Genomic DNA, 19,165 nt, shown 5'->3' with positions numbered 1-19,165 from the left:
ACATGTATATATTATTATACATATATATGATATATTAAACCAAATGATATTAAAATTTTAAAATTACACCATTACATTATAAATGGCATTTAAATAATATTATAATCATATATTAAAACTATTTGAAATATATATATGTATGAAAAATATAAATCAACAATACAAAATTATTGTGTTTACATATATATATATATATATATATATATATATATTATAATTATAAAAAAAAAATTATAATTATTATTATGAATTAATGTAAACCAATTACATTCATACGTAAAATATGCATATACATAATAAAACATACATATATATATATATATATATTTACGTAATATAGAAAAAAATTCTACCCACTTTTATTTTTGGGTTTTAAATATATCCATATTATTATTATTTATATTATTTGTTGTACTCATATTTATTTGATTATAAAAATTGTTATTATAATTATTTGATGGAATATTTGTCATATAACTATTTCTATAAAAACTCATTCTTCTGGAGCTGTCTATACTTACACTATTACGAGGTTGTGAATTAAGAAAGGTATAATTATTATTAATATTATTCATATTATTCATATTATTAATATTGTTCATATTATTAATACTGTTCATATTATTAATACTGTTCATATTATTAATACTGTTCATATTATTTATATTTCCTACATTTGGTGGTGGAGGATTAGGATTATTAATAGTTGTTACATTTTGAAAGTTTTTTCTATTAATATCATAATTTATATTATTTTGATGATATGTTCTACTAAACGAATTATATCTCCTGTATGTATTATATCCATAGGTTGGTGGATTTATCATATTATTTTCTATAATATTAAAATTTTGAGGATTATTCGTAAAATTATTTATATATTTATTATTATGAAATTTTTTATTATAATTTGTGTTCATATTAGGTTCATTACAATTATATGGTACATAAAAATTATTCATATGTACAGGCACATTATAAATATTTTTGTTTATTAAACTTTGATCACTATTCACCTGACTACTTGAACCAATTTCAAATGAACTTTTTGAATTTACAGTTCTTGTATTCATTCCTACATTGGAATTATTTCCATACGATAATGTATTAGGAGTTAAGATATTATTTGTACTTACATGTTGATCTACATTACTTGGTTTATTATTTCTTGTATTAACATATGTTAAGTTTTTATATTTATGATTCATACTTTTATATGTTGTATTATTATTATCTACAGAAGATCTTTGAATTTTATGTTTATATGGATTATGTGTTTTAATAAATGTCTTTGAAATATTTTTATAACTATTATTTAAGCTATTCTTTCTTAATATTTTATGGCTATAAAAATCCTTGAAAGTTTTATAAGTTCCTACAGAAGTTGGTGATGATATATGAATTATTTTATTCAAAGTTTTATTATTATTAATATTATTAATATTGTTATTATTATTATTATTATTGTTGTTGTTGATGTTGCTTTTGTCATTCATTTGCGAATCTGCAATGTTATACAAATCATTATAATTAATAAAGACATATGGAATGGATGAATTTTTAAAAGCATCAAATAATTCTGAGCATATACCTGTTGTACCTTCATTCATACAAATAGAATGTTTTATATCCACATAAATATCAATATTTTCATTTAATTCATCTCTCAAATATGGAAACATTAATTTGGAATAATAAAATACTTCAGTCTCATTCGAATTTACATTAATAATACATCCAATGATTTTACGATTTTCTAAACATAAAACAGATGCAACACTTAAATAATGTTCACAAGGATCAGACTGAATTGTTAAAATATCATTTTCGAATTGAATTAATTTCCCTATTTTTTTAATATCCATATTTTCATTTACTCTTTCTGGTACCCCTATTAATCTTATTCGATTTATTTTTTTATTGCACATATTTTTATTTTCTAAAAATTTGATATCACATGGAATGGGCTCTTCTTTTTTTTCTGATAGAACATTTTCTTGTCCTTCTGAATTGTCTATACTATTATTATTTACATTTGTATTGTTATTTATTATATCATTAGTAGAAACAACCAATGTATTATCCATATTGGTATGTATGTGTTTTATATCCTTTTCTTCATCATCCGTCCCTTCATAATATATGTCCTCATTTATTTCATCTATCATGAACTCACTAATTTTATCTTCATCCATATGAGATTGCTTATTTTTATATGCATCAATAAAATTTGCATGATCTTTATTATAATCTTGTTGTTCCATTTCTACTTTGTCTATATCGAGATCGATTTTTTTAACTTTTTCCTCTAGTAACAAATTATTTTTTAAATCATCCGATTTTATATTTAACATGGTAATGGAATCTGAATCTGTAGGTCTATCATCAGATAATATATTTTCTTGACAATATGTTTCTTTTTCATCATCTGAATCATCAGAATCTGAAATACCAGAATCATATGGAACCATTAATTCATTCATATTTTTTATTTCTGAAACATTTTCTTCATTTTGATTAGATAAATCTACATGTGCCATTCTTGAAACTAGTAGAAATTCATTTACTTCATTTTTTCCATCAATAATTATTTGTCCTCTATAATTTTTATCTAAATATTCATCACATTGAATATTTTCATCCTTCATATTATTTATATTATGTTCATTTTCATATAATGATATTAATTCTTCAGGGTTCATATGTTTATATTTTCCATAGTTATTTGAAACAGATTCAGTAGATTCTTCATCACTAAATATTTCGAAATTAGATTTTTCATTTATTCCATTACATGATTTCACTCCTTCACTACCATTATTCATAACAATTTCATTCTCACTATCATCAAGTGACATGGTGCAAACATCATAATATTTTTTATTTTTCTCAACAATATTATTATTATAATCATTATTATTAATATTATTTGTTTCCCCCTTTGAAACTTCCCTAGTTCTATTATTTTTATTTTCCAAAATTTCTATATCTTTGTCTTTGCTATTATTTTCATAATTATTATTTGTATAATTATTTTTACTACCTTCTGTATTATCATAGTTGCATAAACTATTATTCGAATCTATATTATTATTATTATTATTATGATTATCTAAATGTGCATTATTACTATTATATGTATTACTGTAGTTATATAATTCGTTCACATTATTTAAATCCACGCTAACTTCTTCATCATCTCTTTTCCTCTTTCCTTTATTCATATTTACATTATATGTACATTCATTTTGTTCTATATAATTATTGCCGTTCATTTTTTTTTACTAAAATATATTCATATATATATATATGTATGTTCCTAATTATGATCCATATTAAAAAATATTCATTATTAATATCTATGATGTAGACTTTTTTGTTTTAATATTCTACTTTGTTATTATATATATAGATATATACATAGAAGTATTAGTGTTGTGTAAATACTTTAAAATTATTTAATTATCATTTAATTATTATATTTTATTTTTTTGGTATTATTTAGTGTATTTTTTTTTATTTTTTGGATACAATTATATACAAAAGAACAAAATAGAACTCTTATTAATAATTATAAATACATATATATAAAAAAAAAAAAAAAAAAAAAAAAAAAATACAAAATATTAATATATAAATAAATAAATATATTATGTAATGTAAAAAGATTATGTATTTTATATATAAAAAAAAAAAAAAAAGAAATAATGGACTGCTTATTTGTAATGGTTATAAATTTATCTATTTATTTGTGTAGGAATTATAAAAAGCTATAAACAAATACAGAGATATCATAATTATTATAAAATTATTTTATAAATAATAATGACGTCAATAAATATACATTATATATCATCATTTTTATTTTAATTCTAAGGATGTTATTATTTTTAATTTCATTTGGAATATAATTTATAAAAAAAAATATATATCTATATATATATATTTTTATTATTATTAATCAATAACATCATATAATAATAAACAAACAATGATATAATATATATATATATATATATATATATATATATAATTATAAAAGAATCACAAACTGTTATTATTATTCAAAATAAGAAAATAATATAATGATATAAATGTAAAATTATAAATAAAAAATATATAGTAATTTTTTTTATTAATCATAGAAAGAAAATATATATATATATTATATACTTTAATATGTTTTTATATGCGTGCATACAAAATGAAAAATATAAAATAATATATATATATTATAAAAATTATAATATAAATTTATATAGTAATTATAATAAAAAATTATATTTTTTTATATATAATGAATACCCATTTATATACATTTTTTTTTATATATAGAGTAATTTATAAATTTTTTTTTTTTTCTTTTCTTTTATTTATTTATTTTATTGCAATATAATTTTTTTTTTTTTTTTTATTAAAAGACTAATTTTTTACTTTTTCATGATAAAACTTCATCTATTATATATATATATCATATAATTTTCATATATATATCTATAAAATATAAAAAAAAAAAAATTATATTTATAAATTTTATTTATTTTATATATAATATATTATTATATATATATATATAAATATATATTTTTATGTTTTCCTTTTTTATTTTTCTATTTATGTAATAATAATATTAACTTTTAATTATATTTTATAATTGTACTTTTATTAATTAATTTTATGTTATTTTTTAATTTTTTTTTTTTGGTTTTTTATATTTTTTCATATATATAATATATATATATATAATATATATATATATATATATATTTGTTTATACAATTTATGTTTTAGTGAATATAAAAAGAATACATACATAAAAACATTAATGACATTAAATTTTTTTTATTATTTATAATAATAAAATATATATATTATATATGCAGATTTTTCATAAAAAAGTGCAGCAGAATACACTTTAAAAGTTGAAGGGTTTAAAGTATAAATGATGTGAACACTAATAAAATTTTATATAAATGGAAAAGGCAATTTAATTTATTTTATTATATATATTTTTTTTTTTTTTTATGCGATGGTGTACTTTTTTTTTCTTTTAATATTTATAGGTTAATTTTATTTGCATATATGATCATTTAATCATTTAATTATTTAAACATTATTTTATTTTAAAGATGCATATATATATATATATATATATATATATATATATATATATATTATATATATTTTTGTATTATTCATGTGATTAATTTATAATTTGTAAAATTATATGAAGATTATTTATACTGGTTTTAAAATATGAATATATTTGTGTTAGATTTTTTTGGGGTCATATAAATAAATATATATATTATTCATTTTAAACAAACTTATTAAAAGTAATATTTATATAAAATAGGTGTGCATTAGAGTAATTGTATTAATCTATAAATACATTAATATAAAATATAAAATATATTTAAATAAATACATATAGAATATATTTATATATATATATTTATTTATTTATTTATTTATTTATCACATTTATTTTATATTACCTAGAAATAATTGAAAGGTATAATAAAAATCAAAAATGGATTATGAAAATTTTGTAAAAAGTACAGAAGAAATAAATAATCTACATAATGTAAATTATTTGGAAACAAAAGACCTGAATGATTTTAATTGGAAATCAGCTTATTATATTTGTAAAGAAATATATGATAAACAACAAATTAATAAAGATGGTTATACTGTGATAGGTTTATCTGGAGGTCGAACTCCAATTGATGTTTATAAAAATATGTGTTTAATTAAAGACATTAATATAGATAAATCTAAATTAATATTTTTTATTATTGATGAGAGATATAAAAGTGATGATCATAAATTTAGTAATTATAATAATATAAAATTTTTATTTCATAATTTAAATATCAATGAAAATGAACAATTATATAAACCAGATACTACGAAAAGTATTGTAGATTGTATATTAGATTATAATGAGAAAATAAAAATAATGATAGAAAAATATAAAAAAGTAGATATTGCAATATTAGGTATGGGTAGTGATTTCCATATTGCCAGTTTATTTCCAAATATATTTTATAATATATATATGAATAATTATCAAAATAATTATATATATAATGAAAACACATTAGATATTATAAATAATGATCAAGATAATGATAATTTAAAATATTTAAAAGAATATGTATATTTTACTACAACAAATCAATTCGATGTTAGAAAAAGAATTACAGTTTCTTTAAATTTATTAGCAAATGCATCAAGTAAAATTTTTTTATTAAATTCTAAAGATAAATTAGATTTATGGAAAAATATGTTAATTAAATCATATATTGAAGTCAATTATAATTTATATCCAGCTACTTATTTAATAGATACATCATGCAACAAACAAAACCTTCATAGTAATAATCATAATAATAATAATAAGGATAATAAGGATAATATTATGGATCATAATAAGCTTAATAATCATAAGAATAAAAATAATTATCATTATAGTAATACCACGGTTATATCTTGTGGTTATGAAAATTATACAAAATGTATTGAAGAAATTTATGATTCTAAAAATGCTCTATCACTTTATTCCAATAGTTTGAATAAAGAGGAATTATTAACTATAATAATTTTTGGCTGTTCAGGTGATTTAGCCAAAAAAAAAATATATCCTGCTTTATTTAAATTATTTTGTAATAATTTATTACCAAAAGATTTATTAATAATAGGATTTGCAAGAACTGTTCAAGATTTCGAAACATTTTTTGATAAAATAGTTATATATTTAAAACGATGTTTATTATGTTATGAAGATTGGTGTATATCCAAAAAGAAGGACCTTTTAAATGGATTTAAAAATAGATGTAGATATTTTGTTGGCAATTATTCGTCTTCAGAAAGTTTTGAAAATTTTAATAAATATTTAACAACTATTGAAGAAGAAGAAGCAAAAAAAAAATATTATGCAACATGTTATAAAATGAATGGTTCAGATTATAATATATCAAATAATATTCAAGAAGATAAGATTATAATAGATGATGAAAATAAAAGAAATGAATATTTTCAAATGTGTACTCCAAAAAATTGCCCTGATAATGTATTTTCATCAAATTATAATTTTCCATATGTTATAAATCGTATGTTATATTTAGCATTACCACCACATATATTTGTTAGTACTTTAAAAAATTATAAAAAAAATTGTTTAAATTGTAAAGGTACTGATAAAATATTACTAGAAAAACCATTTGGAAATGATTTAGATTCTTTTAAAATGTTATCAAAACAAATATTAGAAAATTTTAATGAAGAACAAATATATAGAATAGATCATTATCTGGGTAAGGATATGGTATCAGGATTATTGAAATTAAAATTTACAAATACATTTTTATTATCTTTAATGAATAGACATTTTATTAAATGTATCAAAATTACACTTAAAGAAACTAAAGGTGTATATGGTAGAGGTCAATATTTTGATCCCTATGGTATTATTAGAGATGTTATGCAAAATCATATGTTACAATTATTAACTTTAATAACTATGGAAGATCCTATAGATTTAAATGATGAATCTGTAAAAAATGAGAAAATAAAAATTCTTAAATCAATACCTTCAATAAAATTAGAAGATACTATTATTGGACAATATGAAAAAGCTCAAAATTATAAAGAAGATGAAAATAATGATGATGAATCCAAAAAAAATCATAGTTATCATGATGATCCACATATTGATAAAAATTCTATTACTCCAACTTTTTGTACTTGTATCTTATATATTAATTCAATTAATTGGTATGGTGTACCAATCATTTTTAAATCTGGAAAAGGTTTAAATAAAGATATTTGTGAAATACGTATACAATTCCATAATATTATGGGATCTTCTGATGAAAATATGAATAATAATGAATTTGTTATTATATTACAACCTGTTGAAGCTATATATCTAAAAATGATGATTAAAAAAACAGGTTCTGAAGAAATGGAAGAAGTACAATTAAATCTAACAGTTAATGAAAAAAATAAAAAAATTAATGTACCAGAAGCATATGAAACATTACTATTAGAATGTTTTAAAGGACATAAAAAAAAATTCATATCAGATGAAGAATTATATGAATCATGGAGAATATTTACGCCCTTACTTAACGAACTACAAGAAAAACAAGTTAAGCCTCTCAAATATTCTTTTGGATCATCAGGGCCTAAAGAGGTATTTGGACTTGTCAAAAAATATTACAATTATGGTAAAAATTATACGCATAGGCCTGACTTTGTCAGAAAATCCTCCTTTTATGAAGATGATTTGTTAGATATTAATTGATATACATATATATAAATTAACAAATTAATACACAATGAAAATAATATATAATTATATAAATATATATATTATATGATTGTTTAGTATATTATTATATATCATTTATAAGATAAAATAAATATATATATTATGACATATATATATATATATATATATTATTTTACTTATCTGCCCATGAACTTCATTTTTGTTTTAAAATTCTAGATATAATTAAATAAAATAAAACATTAGAACATTTCGCATTTTTTATGTATAAATAAAACTTATATAATATTATTCATTCATGCTTACTTTTTATTTTATTTCATTTCATTTTATTTATTATTATTTTTTTTTTTTTTTAAATGTCTATTATATATAAATATAATGTGTTTTCAAATGAATAATAAAAACCCATGTTTAACTAATAATATTAACTTACAAATAGAACTCAAAAAAAAAAAAAAAATAATAATAATAATAATACAATAAATTAAAGTTTTTTAAATATTTTTAATGGTATCCTCCAGAAAAAAAAAATATATAAATATATATATATATATATATATATATATATATATATATATATTTTAAATATTTAGTGGAACATGCTTATTCCATTGTTATTTTTTAAGTTTCCAAAATTTTCTTAATAATATTATATAATAATAGATATATAAGAAAAATATATTTATTTTTATTTTGTTTTTTTAAATATTCTTTATATATTTTTTGGAAGAAATCAATATTTTCTATATATATATTTTATTTTTTTTTTTTTTTTTTTTTTTTTTATCAGTTCAAATGATTTTCGAATAGATTATATATTATTATATTTATGAAAAAATAAAATACTTTTTACGAAAAAACATTTGAATAAAATATAAATGTGCTTTTTATTAATTTTATTTCTAATATAGGTAAATACATAAATTAATATTATATTCATATATATTTTTTCTTTATTGTTTTTTTATTTTTTATAATGAAAATTATGAATACTTATATTTTAACGTTACAATTATATATTTATAAATGAACTCTTTTATCCTTTTTAGAATAGGATATGTATATATATATATATATATATATATATATATATATATATAAAAGAGAACTATGATAAATATATTGTCCACATATACATATATATTGAATAGATATTAAAATATACAAAATGTGTGTATGTTATTAAAATAATTATATACATAAATGAATAAATAAATGAATAAATAAATAAGTTCATGAAATAAAAATATAGCAGTTCATTTTTAATACATTAATTAGTGAATTTTTTTTATTTTTTTAAAAACCATATTGAATATATATAATATTTTAGTGAATATACATACATTTACATATATATATATATATATATATATAATATATATTTATTTATACATGGTAAAAAAGAAATATATGTAGAATAATAAAATAATTCCTTTTATTTATTTTTTTTTTTTTTTTTATATTTTTAAATATATAAGTATTTAGGCTACTGGTTCTTGTACTTCTACTGCTGCATCAGGAATTTTACTTTCTTCATCTTTTAATTTATCTGTATCTAATGTCTTGTTATCAACTTCTACATCTTCATCTTCTTCATCATCATCATCTTCTTCTTCATCACTAGTATCATCACCATATGAACTAGAATCATCATCATTCATATTATTCATATTAGGCATATTTTTAAATTGATCCATACCACCTAATCCAGCAAAATTGGGCATATCACCACCCATATTTCCTAATTTGCTAAAATCTAAATCACCCATACCTCCCATATTTCCTAAACCACCCATATTACCTAAACCACCCATATTACCTAAACCACCCATATTTCCTAAACCTCCCATATTTCCTAATCCGCCCATATTTCCAAATTGACTCATATCTGGCATACCTCCCATACCACCAAAGCTGTTCATACCCATATCATCATAATCATTTGCTTTATCTTCTTCATCGGTATCTACCCATGAGTTCCAGTCACATTTAACCCAATGTTTTTTTCCATCGTTATTTAAAGTTTTCCATCTTTCTTGTTCTTTTTTTATTATTTTAAATTTTATATTTCTTTGAGTACTATACTTTGATTCCTCAACATTTATTGGCTTTAAAAAATTTAAAGTAAATTCATATTCATTCTTATCTTTTGTACCGTAAAAATACAACTTATCTTCTTTTAAGTCAATCTTTACATTTTCTATATCTTGTAATTCAATGGTAAGATAAAGGCAATCCTTTTTTTGTGCCCACAAAACTATTGGATAAAGTCTGGAAAGAAGGGAAATAAAACATAAAGAAAATATGTATATTTTATATATTCACATATACATGAGTATTATATATATATATATATATATATATATATAGATATGTACATCTTTATGGTCATATTATAATATAAACACATGGAATATATATTTCATAAGATAATAATAAAAGTAACAAAATAATTATATTAAAAAGTATACATATATATATATTTAAGTAATAATAAATTATGTAGATACAAATCATACACTATATTAACAAAATGTTACATATATATATATATATATTTAAATAATCATATTTTCATTTTTTAGGTTTATATATTCATAATACATATTTATAAGATTACATCATGTATTTTTATTATATATATATATACATATTGTTGACTTTATTCTTTTTTTTTTACACTTACGGCATGTTTATAATATAATTATGTTTATAAAAAATATATTTTTTTTTCTATTTAAGTATTGGGCTTGTAATATATAATAAAATTAAATTTTCTGTTTTGTAAAAATTGCGATAAAATAAATATGTTTTTTTATTAAATATAAAAAAATTATATTTCTTGATATAAAAAATATATTATTTATTTTTAATATATAAAAAAAAAAAAAAAAATGCTATATATAAAATTTGAAATATTTATTATTATTTTTTTTTTATATTATTATATATATATATTTTTTTTTTGGTTTATAAAATATTATACAAAATAAATATTAATACAAATATATATATTATACTCCTATTAATAATATTTTTATTATATATATATTAATATTAATATTGTACATATATAAAACATATAAAAAATATTTTCATGTATATATATAAATTTATATATTATTTAATATATATTTATGCATATCTTTATTTTATATTATTATTTTTTTTTTACTTTATATTATTAGTAATATTTGTGAAACACTTTTTTTCTACTTGTAAAAGGGCAAAAAAAATTATAAACTTATAAAATTCCGTTTTTCTACATTTATAGGAATTTATCGAGGTATTATATATATAAATAAGTATATGTTTAATTATTATATGTACATATAATTTTTCAAAGAAATCTTATATGATTATATTATATTATATATTATATATATATATTATATGTATATATATATTTACATATATTTTTATAAAAGAGTTCGCATTGACATGCTCAATATTATATAAATAAAAATAACATAATATATATTACAGTTATTATTATATTTTACTTTTTTTTTGTACTTTTTTTTTTTTTTTTATTTATGTATGTGATTATTATTTTATATATATAATATTTCTTTATTCATATGAATAATAATTATAAAATAAAATAAAAAAAAAAAAAAAAAAAAAAAACTGTCATACCATTAATGGTAGAAAGAAAATGTTTGAATAATATTATAAATATATTATGTATTTTTTTTATATCCCTTAATTTTTTAAAAAATTATGACCATTTCAATATAATGTTAAATTTTTATGAGTGTATTTTTCCATAAATAAATCAAATGAAATTTATTAAAAACAACCTTTGCAATGTTCCAGAATATAATAATAAAAAAATAAATAAATATATATATATATATATATATATATATATATATATATATATCACTTTAGGAAAAGTTATTTTTATTCTTCTTCTTCTTTTAAACATTTGTGAAATTTATGTATACTTGTATATATGAAAAAATTAAATAAAAAAAATATTTAAACATGATAAATATATTTTATAATTATGCCTTAATCTTATCATATTGAATTGTATAAAAAGTGATTTTACGTTATAAAATATTATATAAAAGTAAATAAATTAAACTTATTCTATATATATATATATATATATATATATATCTTTTAAAAGATATGTTTGGTTTTTTTTTTTTTATATATTCATGATTGTAATACAATATGTTAAGGTTATATTTATTGTGTTCTTATAAAATATAGGTAGTTATCAATGTGTATATAAATTTCAACGCCTGTTCCTTAATTATCCTTTATGAAACTTAATGAAAATATAATATACATGTATATATATATATTTTTTTTTTTTCATCTTACTATAATTATATTATATATATTATGGTTTAAATAAATGTATAAATTTTTAAAATATAATAAAATAAAAATAATGTATTTATTATTTTTAAAGTATAATTTTAAATACTATTTAAAAAAAATTATACTAATTTAAACAACCGTATATATTTTCTATATAAATTAACTCGATGAAACTAAAATAAAACTTTTTTACATCAACGTAATAAAATATATATATATATATATATATATATATATAATTTAATAAATTTTTATCCATTTGGAACTTCATCATGCTTCCCATGATTATCCAGAAAAAAAAAAATAATAAAAATAAAAATAATATCATCATAAGAATGTTTTATTTAAACATTAAATATTATATATACTTATATGGAATGAACTTATAATATCAAGTGTAATAATTCCTTTTCCCCTTTTTTTTTTTTTTATTAATACAATTATATATACCTATACATATATATTATATATATATATATAATGATAAAAAAAAAAAAAAAATTAATTCTATATGAACTATCATGTAATTGACACAATCTATATTATATATAATGTACTTATTTTAATATGAACAGTCAAAAAAAATAAGATATATTAATGCTGCCAAGGAAAGGGGTATTTATACATCTATATAATAACATATGTGGATGTGGTATTATTAAAGAGAAAAGATTTTATCATAAAAGGAATGGATATTTATGCAAATTCAATCAACCATATGATTGCAAGAAGAGTAAAAAAGGAAATATCATAAAAGCTATACAAATAAATAAAGAAATTTTAAAAGAAGGTAATAATGTATTGGAACTTATAAGAATAATTGAGAAGAATGAAGAATATATGAATATTATTAATTATGTAACTTTTTTTCATAAAGTTATGCAAATATTAAATAAAAATAAACACATATATATAAAAAATAAAATATATATTAATAAAACCATAGAACAAAATGTAAACAGAATTTTTGATTATTTAAAAGATACAAATAATATTATAAATAATGTAAATAATTATAATAAAAGATTATTTTCTTCTTTTATATGGTCATATAGTAAATATTTTTCTTTCCTAAATGAAAAGAATGAATATTTTTTTTGGATTGAAAATAAACATAAATTATTATTAAACGATAAATTTATAAATGAAAGTTTTCATAATAATATAAATTATAATATTCATAAAGATAGTAGTATATTACCAAATAGTGATATTATAAAAAAAAAATATGAAGATGTAAATAAATCCTTAATACAACCATGTAATATTTCAAATGCTAATATAAATCATATGTTTCAAGTAAATAATGAAAGTAGATACAATAATATATATAATTCTGATGTTATATATAAATATTCAATATATAATAAAATAAATATTGATTTATTATATTATTATGCTAATCAATATTTACCTGTCTTAAATCCTTCAAGATATGTTATTGTGCTTTGGTCTTTTAGCAAATTAAATAAAGATCATAAAATTCTACACGAAAAGTACTACAAAAAAAGTATTAGTCTCATACCCTTATTAAAATATAAAGAACTTATAATATTACTTTATTCATATTCTTATGTTAACTTTAGTAATTTGTATTTTTATGTAAATATAAAAAATTATATTTTGGAACATGAAATATATAAAAAAATAATAAGCGAAAAAAATTATGAATCATTTGTAAATATGTTATTATCTTTTATGAAGCAAAATATATTATTCCTTGATTTATATGCAAATATAATTAAGTATATTATTTTTCAAAAAAGTTATGCATTTTTTAATCTATTAAATAATCAAGAGTTGATAACTCTTACATATTGTCTGTGTAAATTTCCTATTATAAGGATATATGAGCCACTACCAAAAAATATTAATATAAAGAAAAATAATATTAATAATAATAATAATTTTAATAAGGACAGATTATATACACATCAAATAATTCTTTTATATCAATATTTAAAAAATATAATTATCAAAAGGTCCAATATGAATTTTAAAGGACAACCAGATATAAATTATTCAATTCTTTATAAATCTATTATTAATAATAACAATATATACACATTAGACAATTTAATTTTAATTATATGGTCCTTAAGTCTTAAACATATATATTCAGCAAAATTATTTCTATACACATTTATTAAGTTAAATTATATGATAAAAAATGAACAACTTATTTATAATCAATACAATATATTAACTAATTTTTATTTATCTTTTTTGGCTTTTATATTAGAAGATAATATATTCATCAATTTATATTTTAACAAGGAAAATCATCATTACTTAAATATATTATATCAACATATAGATATGTTTCTAGCTAATTTTAAAGCATGTAAGGAAACTATAAATATGAATAAACGAAAGTATGATATCGATATATCAAATATGCAAAAGAATATATACGAAATTATAAACAATATAAAATGGCATAATAAAATAAATACAATATTGGAGTATAAAAATGTGCATAATATATCCGTAGATATTTTATTATATAAATCAAACTATTTATTACAAAAAAAAAAAAAAATTATACATAATATTATAAAATCTACATATGATATATATAATACATATGATATATGTGACCATTGTATGTGTAACAATAGTGGGGAAACCAATAAATCATATGAAAATTTAAAAAGTAATAATATTTTAATTACCATGTCGAATAAATATGATAGTATCAATAAAAGTAAAGAGAAATGCAGAATTAAAATTTATAAAAATTTTAGTTCATTAATAAATTCTTCAAAGGATAATATAAAGGTACAAGAGAAACCACCAAAGATAAATATGAACAAAAAAAAAATAAAAATAATTAATAGTTATAATATATTTAATTATAAATATATTAAATGTTATTTTGGCACAAATGTTCTAAAATTGTCGAACATAGAAAAGAACAATTATAATAATTTAAAAAATAATGAGGACAATAATTTATTTACATTTATAGAAAATATAAAAAATTTGTATTTGAAAAATAATAAAGATCAATTGTTGTATACATATAAAGAATTACATAATATATTAGATATACATATTGTGAATATGAAACCATATGATATTATAAGCTTTTTTTATAAATTTTCTTCTATTCTCACCATATTCTATACTATAAATTTTACAGAACATATAAATGAATTGATAAAGACATATTATTATTTCCATAATTTTACATTTCTTTTTCTCAAAGAAACGAACATCCAAAAAAATTTATTTATAGACATATGTTGGATATATTTTAGATATATGAAATTTTTAACATATATAAAAAGGGAAAGAAATATAGAAGGAAAATCCACAATTATAAATAATCATATATATAATAATGATAATGATCATAGTAACATAACAAAAATGAAAAAAATCAAATCATATAACAATTTATTAACATATCAATGTAGTAATCAAAATAAAAGTCATGTACTATTCGATCAATTAAATGTTATTGACAGTATTTTTAATATGATAAAAAAAAAAATAATAGAAGATGATAATATAATAAAAGGCATATCTTCAAAAAATATGAGTTTCCTCATTTCTATATTTATATATTTGAATCATTCTGAACATATAAGACAATATTTAGAAAAGAACAATTTTCATGAAACTGTATTTAGTATTAAAGATATTCTTTTTATATTAACAGCATTATCAAAATGTAATAATAATATTATTGATAATAATATTTGTATGTGGGATATACAACACTTTTTTGTTAATAAATTTATTGACAATATGAAAAATTGTCAAGTACAAGATTTAGTAGACTTCACCAATTTATGTGCACACTTAAAAATAAATCAAGAGCATATTAGTTCTAATATTAAAAATAAAATAATGTCATATACATATTGTAAATCAAATAAGGAAAACAAAGATATAGAAAAAAAAAAATCTATTCTTAATAATACAACTATAATGAACATCAATCAAGGAAATAATAAATCAATAATATTTATTGAATTATTTGATGAAAAACAACTAGCTTTTTTTGTAAGAAGTTGTTATAGAATGCATTGTTTTGATAAATCATTTTTTGATTTATTATGTGATATAATATTAAAAAAATATTGTACCTTTCATATTAATAATTTATGTATTGCTTTACTATGTTTTTCTCGTATATATTGTCTCCATAAAGCAACAAAATTTGTGCCTAAAACGAGAGATATAAAAATAAAGGAATTTATAAATAAACATAAAAATAATAAAGGAGATGAATATTTAGAGAAGAATATATCCATGTGTAGATATGATATACCTGTATCTTTAAAAAAATTAATAAAATATACAGAAAAGAAATTGTTATCAAATACAAATATAGATTTTTATAATTTATGTTATTTTATGGAAAGTATAACTCTCTTAAAAATACAAAATCAAAAATTATACCAACTAGCTGTAAATGAAACAATGAGAAATATCACTGAAAATTTTTATAATGAACAAGACACTAAAATTTTTGGAAAAATATTGTGGTGTTTATCTTATTATCATAAAACTGAATTCGTATTTTCGTTTCACATAATTCGTTTTATGTTACAAAATAAGATATATAAATATATAATACCTGAAAATTTTATATCCATATATTTATATTTCATTCAATCTAGGGTATATAATCCAATATTATTTCATAATTTATCTCAGGTTATATTATCAAATATTACTTTAAATGATTATTTTACATATAATAAAAATAAACATGCGAATATAACAAATATCAAGTTGAATGTGGTCAGCGAATTATATGCTACTATGTCATGGGCATATGCTTTTGTATATAATGACACATTAAAGAAAGAAGAAAGATATATGTTAAATAAAGAAGCAAAAAATGATGTTACTACATATCCTTTAAAAAAAGAAGAAAAAAATATATGGTATAAAGAAAATATAAATGATGATAATGATAAATTATTTAAAAATAAATCATATAAGGATGAGGACATAATGTATAATGATTTAAATTTTATACAGAAAATATATTCTTATATTTTTAATGAAATAAAAATTTTAGAAAAGTATAATAATCTTTCCTTTTTATTACTTGTACGATTTTTGTGGGGTATATCTGTGACCAATGTTATAAGTGAATCTATTATAAATTTTATAAATTTATATGACTGGAATAATGTAAATATAAATGAACAAAATAATATGCATTTGCATATGATTTTTACATTTTGGTTAAGAGTAAAATATGATCATTCCCATTTACAGTTGTCAAAGAGATTTCTACAATTAAAAGATGATATTTTTTTGCTATTACAAAAACGTGAATTTAAAAGAAATAAGAATAAAAATGATCATATTTCTGGATTCCACTTTCAAATATGTGAAATATTAGATGACGTAAATATAAAGTATGACAACGAATATATAACAGAAGATCTTTTATCAGTTGATATAAAACTTGAACAAAAATGTGGTGAACAAAAAGTAGCTATAGAAATAGATGGTCCATCACATCACCTCTTAGTTCTGAACGAAATTGAAAAAGGGGATCCTCAAAGGATAAAAAAGTAAAGCTAAAAAAAAGGGTTATTTTTTAAAAATATAAATATGTGATTATATATATATGTATATATGTATGTATATTTTTTTTTTTTTTTTTTATTTAGGACATATATAAAATGTGGTACTACCATTTTCAAACATTGGCTACTCCGAAAAAGTGGATGGTCAATTATTAACGTAACATCATTTGAATGGAATAAAATAAATAAAGATGAAAAAAAGAAACATATAATTGAAAAATTAAAAGAACATGGAATAATCGTATAAAAATAAAAAAACAAGCAACTTGATATATAAAGTAAAATATATGATCTATATGAATTTTAATTGAATACATAGGAAATTAAGATTATTATATATTAATGTATATATTTAAAGTATAAAAAGAAATATATATCAAAGTTATTTCATTATTTTATTTATTTGTTTATTTTTTTGTAAAATTTATATATAATATCATATAAAATTTTGTCAAATAATGTATATACAATTATAATCACCATAATTTGGAAAAAAAAAAAAAAAAAATTAAAATAATAGTATAGATTGAAGTTATATATAAATATATATATACATATATATTATATATATATATTCATTTAAGTAAATAATCTTGTTTATGCATACATTTCTGTGTGAATTTCTTCTTCTTTTTTTTTTTTTTTTTTTCTATTTCTTTTGTTTTTGGTTCCGTGTAGAGCATACAATATGTTTTGCATACTAATATAATATTAATATGAAAAAAATTTATATATTACTAGTATTTTTTATTTTCCTAATCATATTTTGCTTGTTATAAAAAAATATTTTTACAATTCCTTTTTTATTTTTTTCTTTTTTTTTTTTTTTATTTGTATCTGAATTGTTGTGTTTGCATTAAATATTTATTCAATTTTGCTTCATATATTTACTTTCTTTTATATATTTGTTTATTTATTTGTTTGTCTGTTTTGTTATTATTTTGTTTATATATATATGTATATTTTT

At 17.7% G+C, this 19,165-nt stretch overlaps 4 protein-coding genes across 4 annotated transcripts; 2 read left to right on the top strand and 2 right to left on the bottom strand.

Moving 5' to 3' along the window:
• Nucleotides 1–359: 359 nt before the first annotated feature.
• PADL01_1453900 (conserved Plasmodium protein, unknown function) lies at nt 360–3,275 on the bottom strand (the record flags this gene model as incomplete). Its single annotated transcript, XM_028684831.1, has 1 exon — nt 360–3,275. The coding sequence occupies one exon, from the start codon at nt 3,273–3,275 to the stop codon at nt 360–362; it is 2,916 nt and encodes a 971-aa protein (XP_028540870.1).
• A 2,258-nt stretch (nt 3,276–5,533) lies between these two features.
• PADL01_1453800 (glucose-6-phosphate dehydrogenase-6-phosphogluconolactonase) lies at nt 5,534–8,311 on the top strand (the record flags this gene model as incomplete). Its single annotated transcript, XM_028684830.1, has 1 exon — nt 5,534–8,311. The coding sequence occupies one exon, from the start codon at nt 5,534–5,536 to the stop codon at nt 8,309–8,311; it is 2,778 nt and encodes a 925-aa protein (XP_028540869.1).
• A 1,469-nt stretch (nt 8,312–9,780) lies between these two features.
• PADL01_1453700 (co-chaperone p23) lies at nt 9,781–10,990 on the bottom strand (the record flags this gene model as incomplete). The annotated part of the gene is made up of 2 exons (XM_028684829.1): nt 9,781–10,570; nt 10,986–10,990. 2 exons carry the CDS (start codon nt 10,988–10,990, stop codon nt 9,781–9,783), a joined length of 795 nt encoding a protein of 264 aa, XP_028540868.1.
• Nucleotides 10,991–13,234: 2,244 nt separating this feature from the next.
• Nucleotides 13,235–18,445, top strand: PADL01_1453600 (RAP protein, putative; the record flags this gene model as incomplete). Its single annotated transcript, XM_028684828.1, has 2 exons — nt 13,235–18,183; nt 18,283–18,445. The coding sequence occupies 2 exons, from the start codon at nt 13,235–13,237 to the stop codon at nt 18,443–18,445; spliced, it is 5,112 nt and encodes a 1,703-aa protein (XP_028540867.1).
• Nucleotides 18,446–19,165: the final 720 nt, after the last annotated feature.

This window comes from Plasmodium sp. gorilla clade G2, assembly GCF_900097015.1.
Source record: "Plasmodium sp. gorilla clade G2 genome assembly, chromosome: 14".
Classification (NCBI taxonomy): domain Eukaryota; phylum Apicomplexa; class Aconoidasida; order Haemosporida; family Plasmodiidae; genus Plasmodium; species Plasmodium adleri (nom. inval.).
This window is presented reverse-complemented; position numbering and strand designations above follow the sequence as displayed.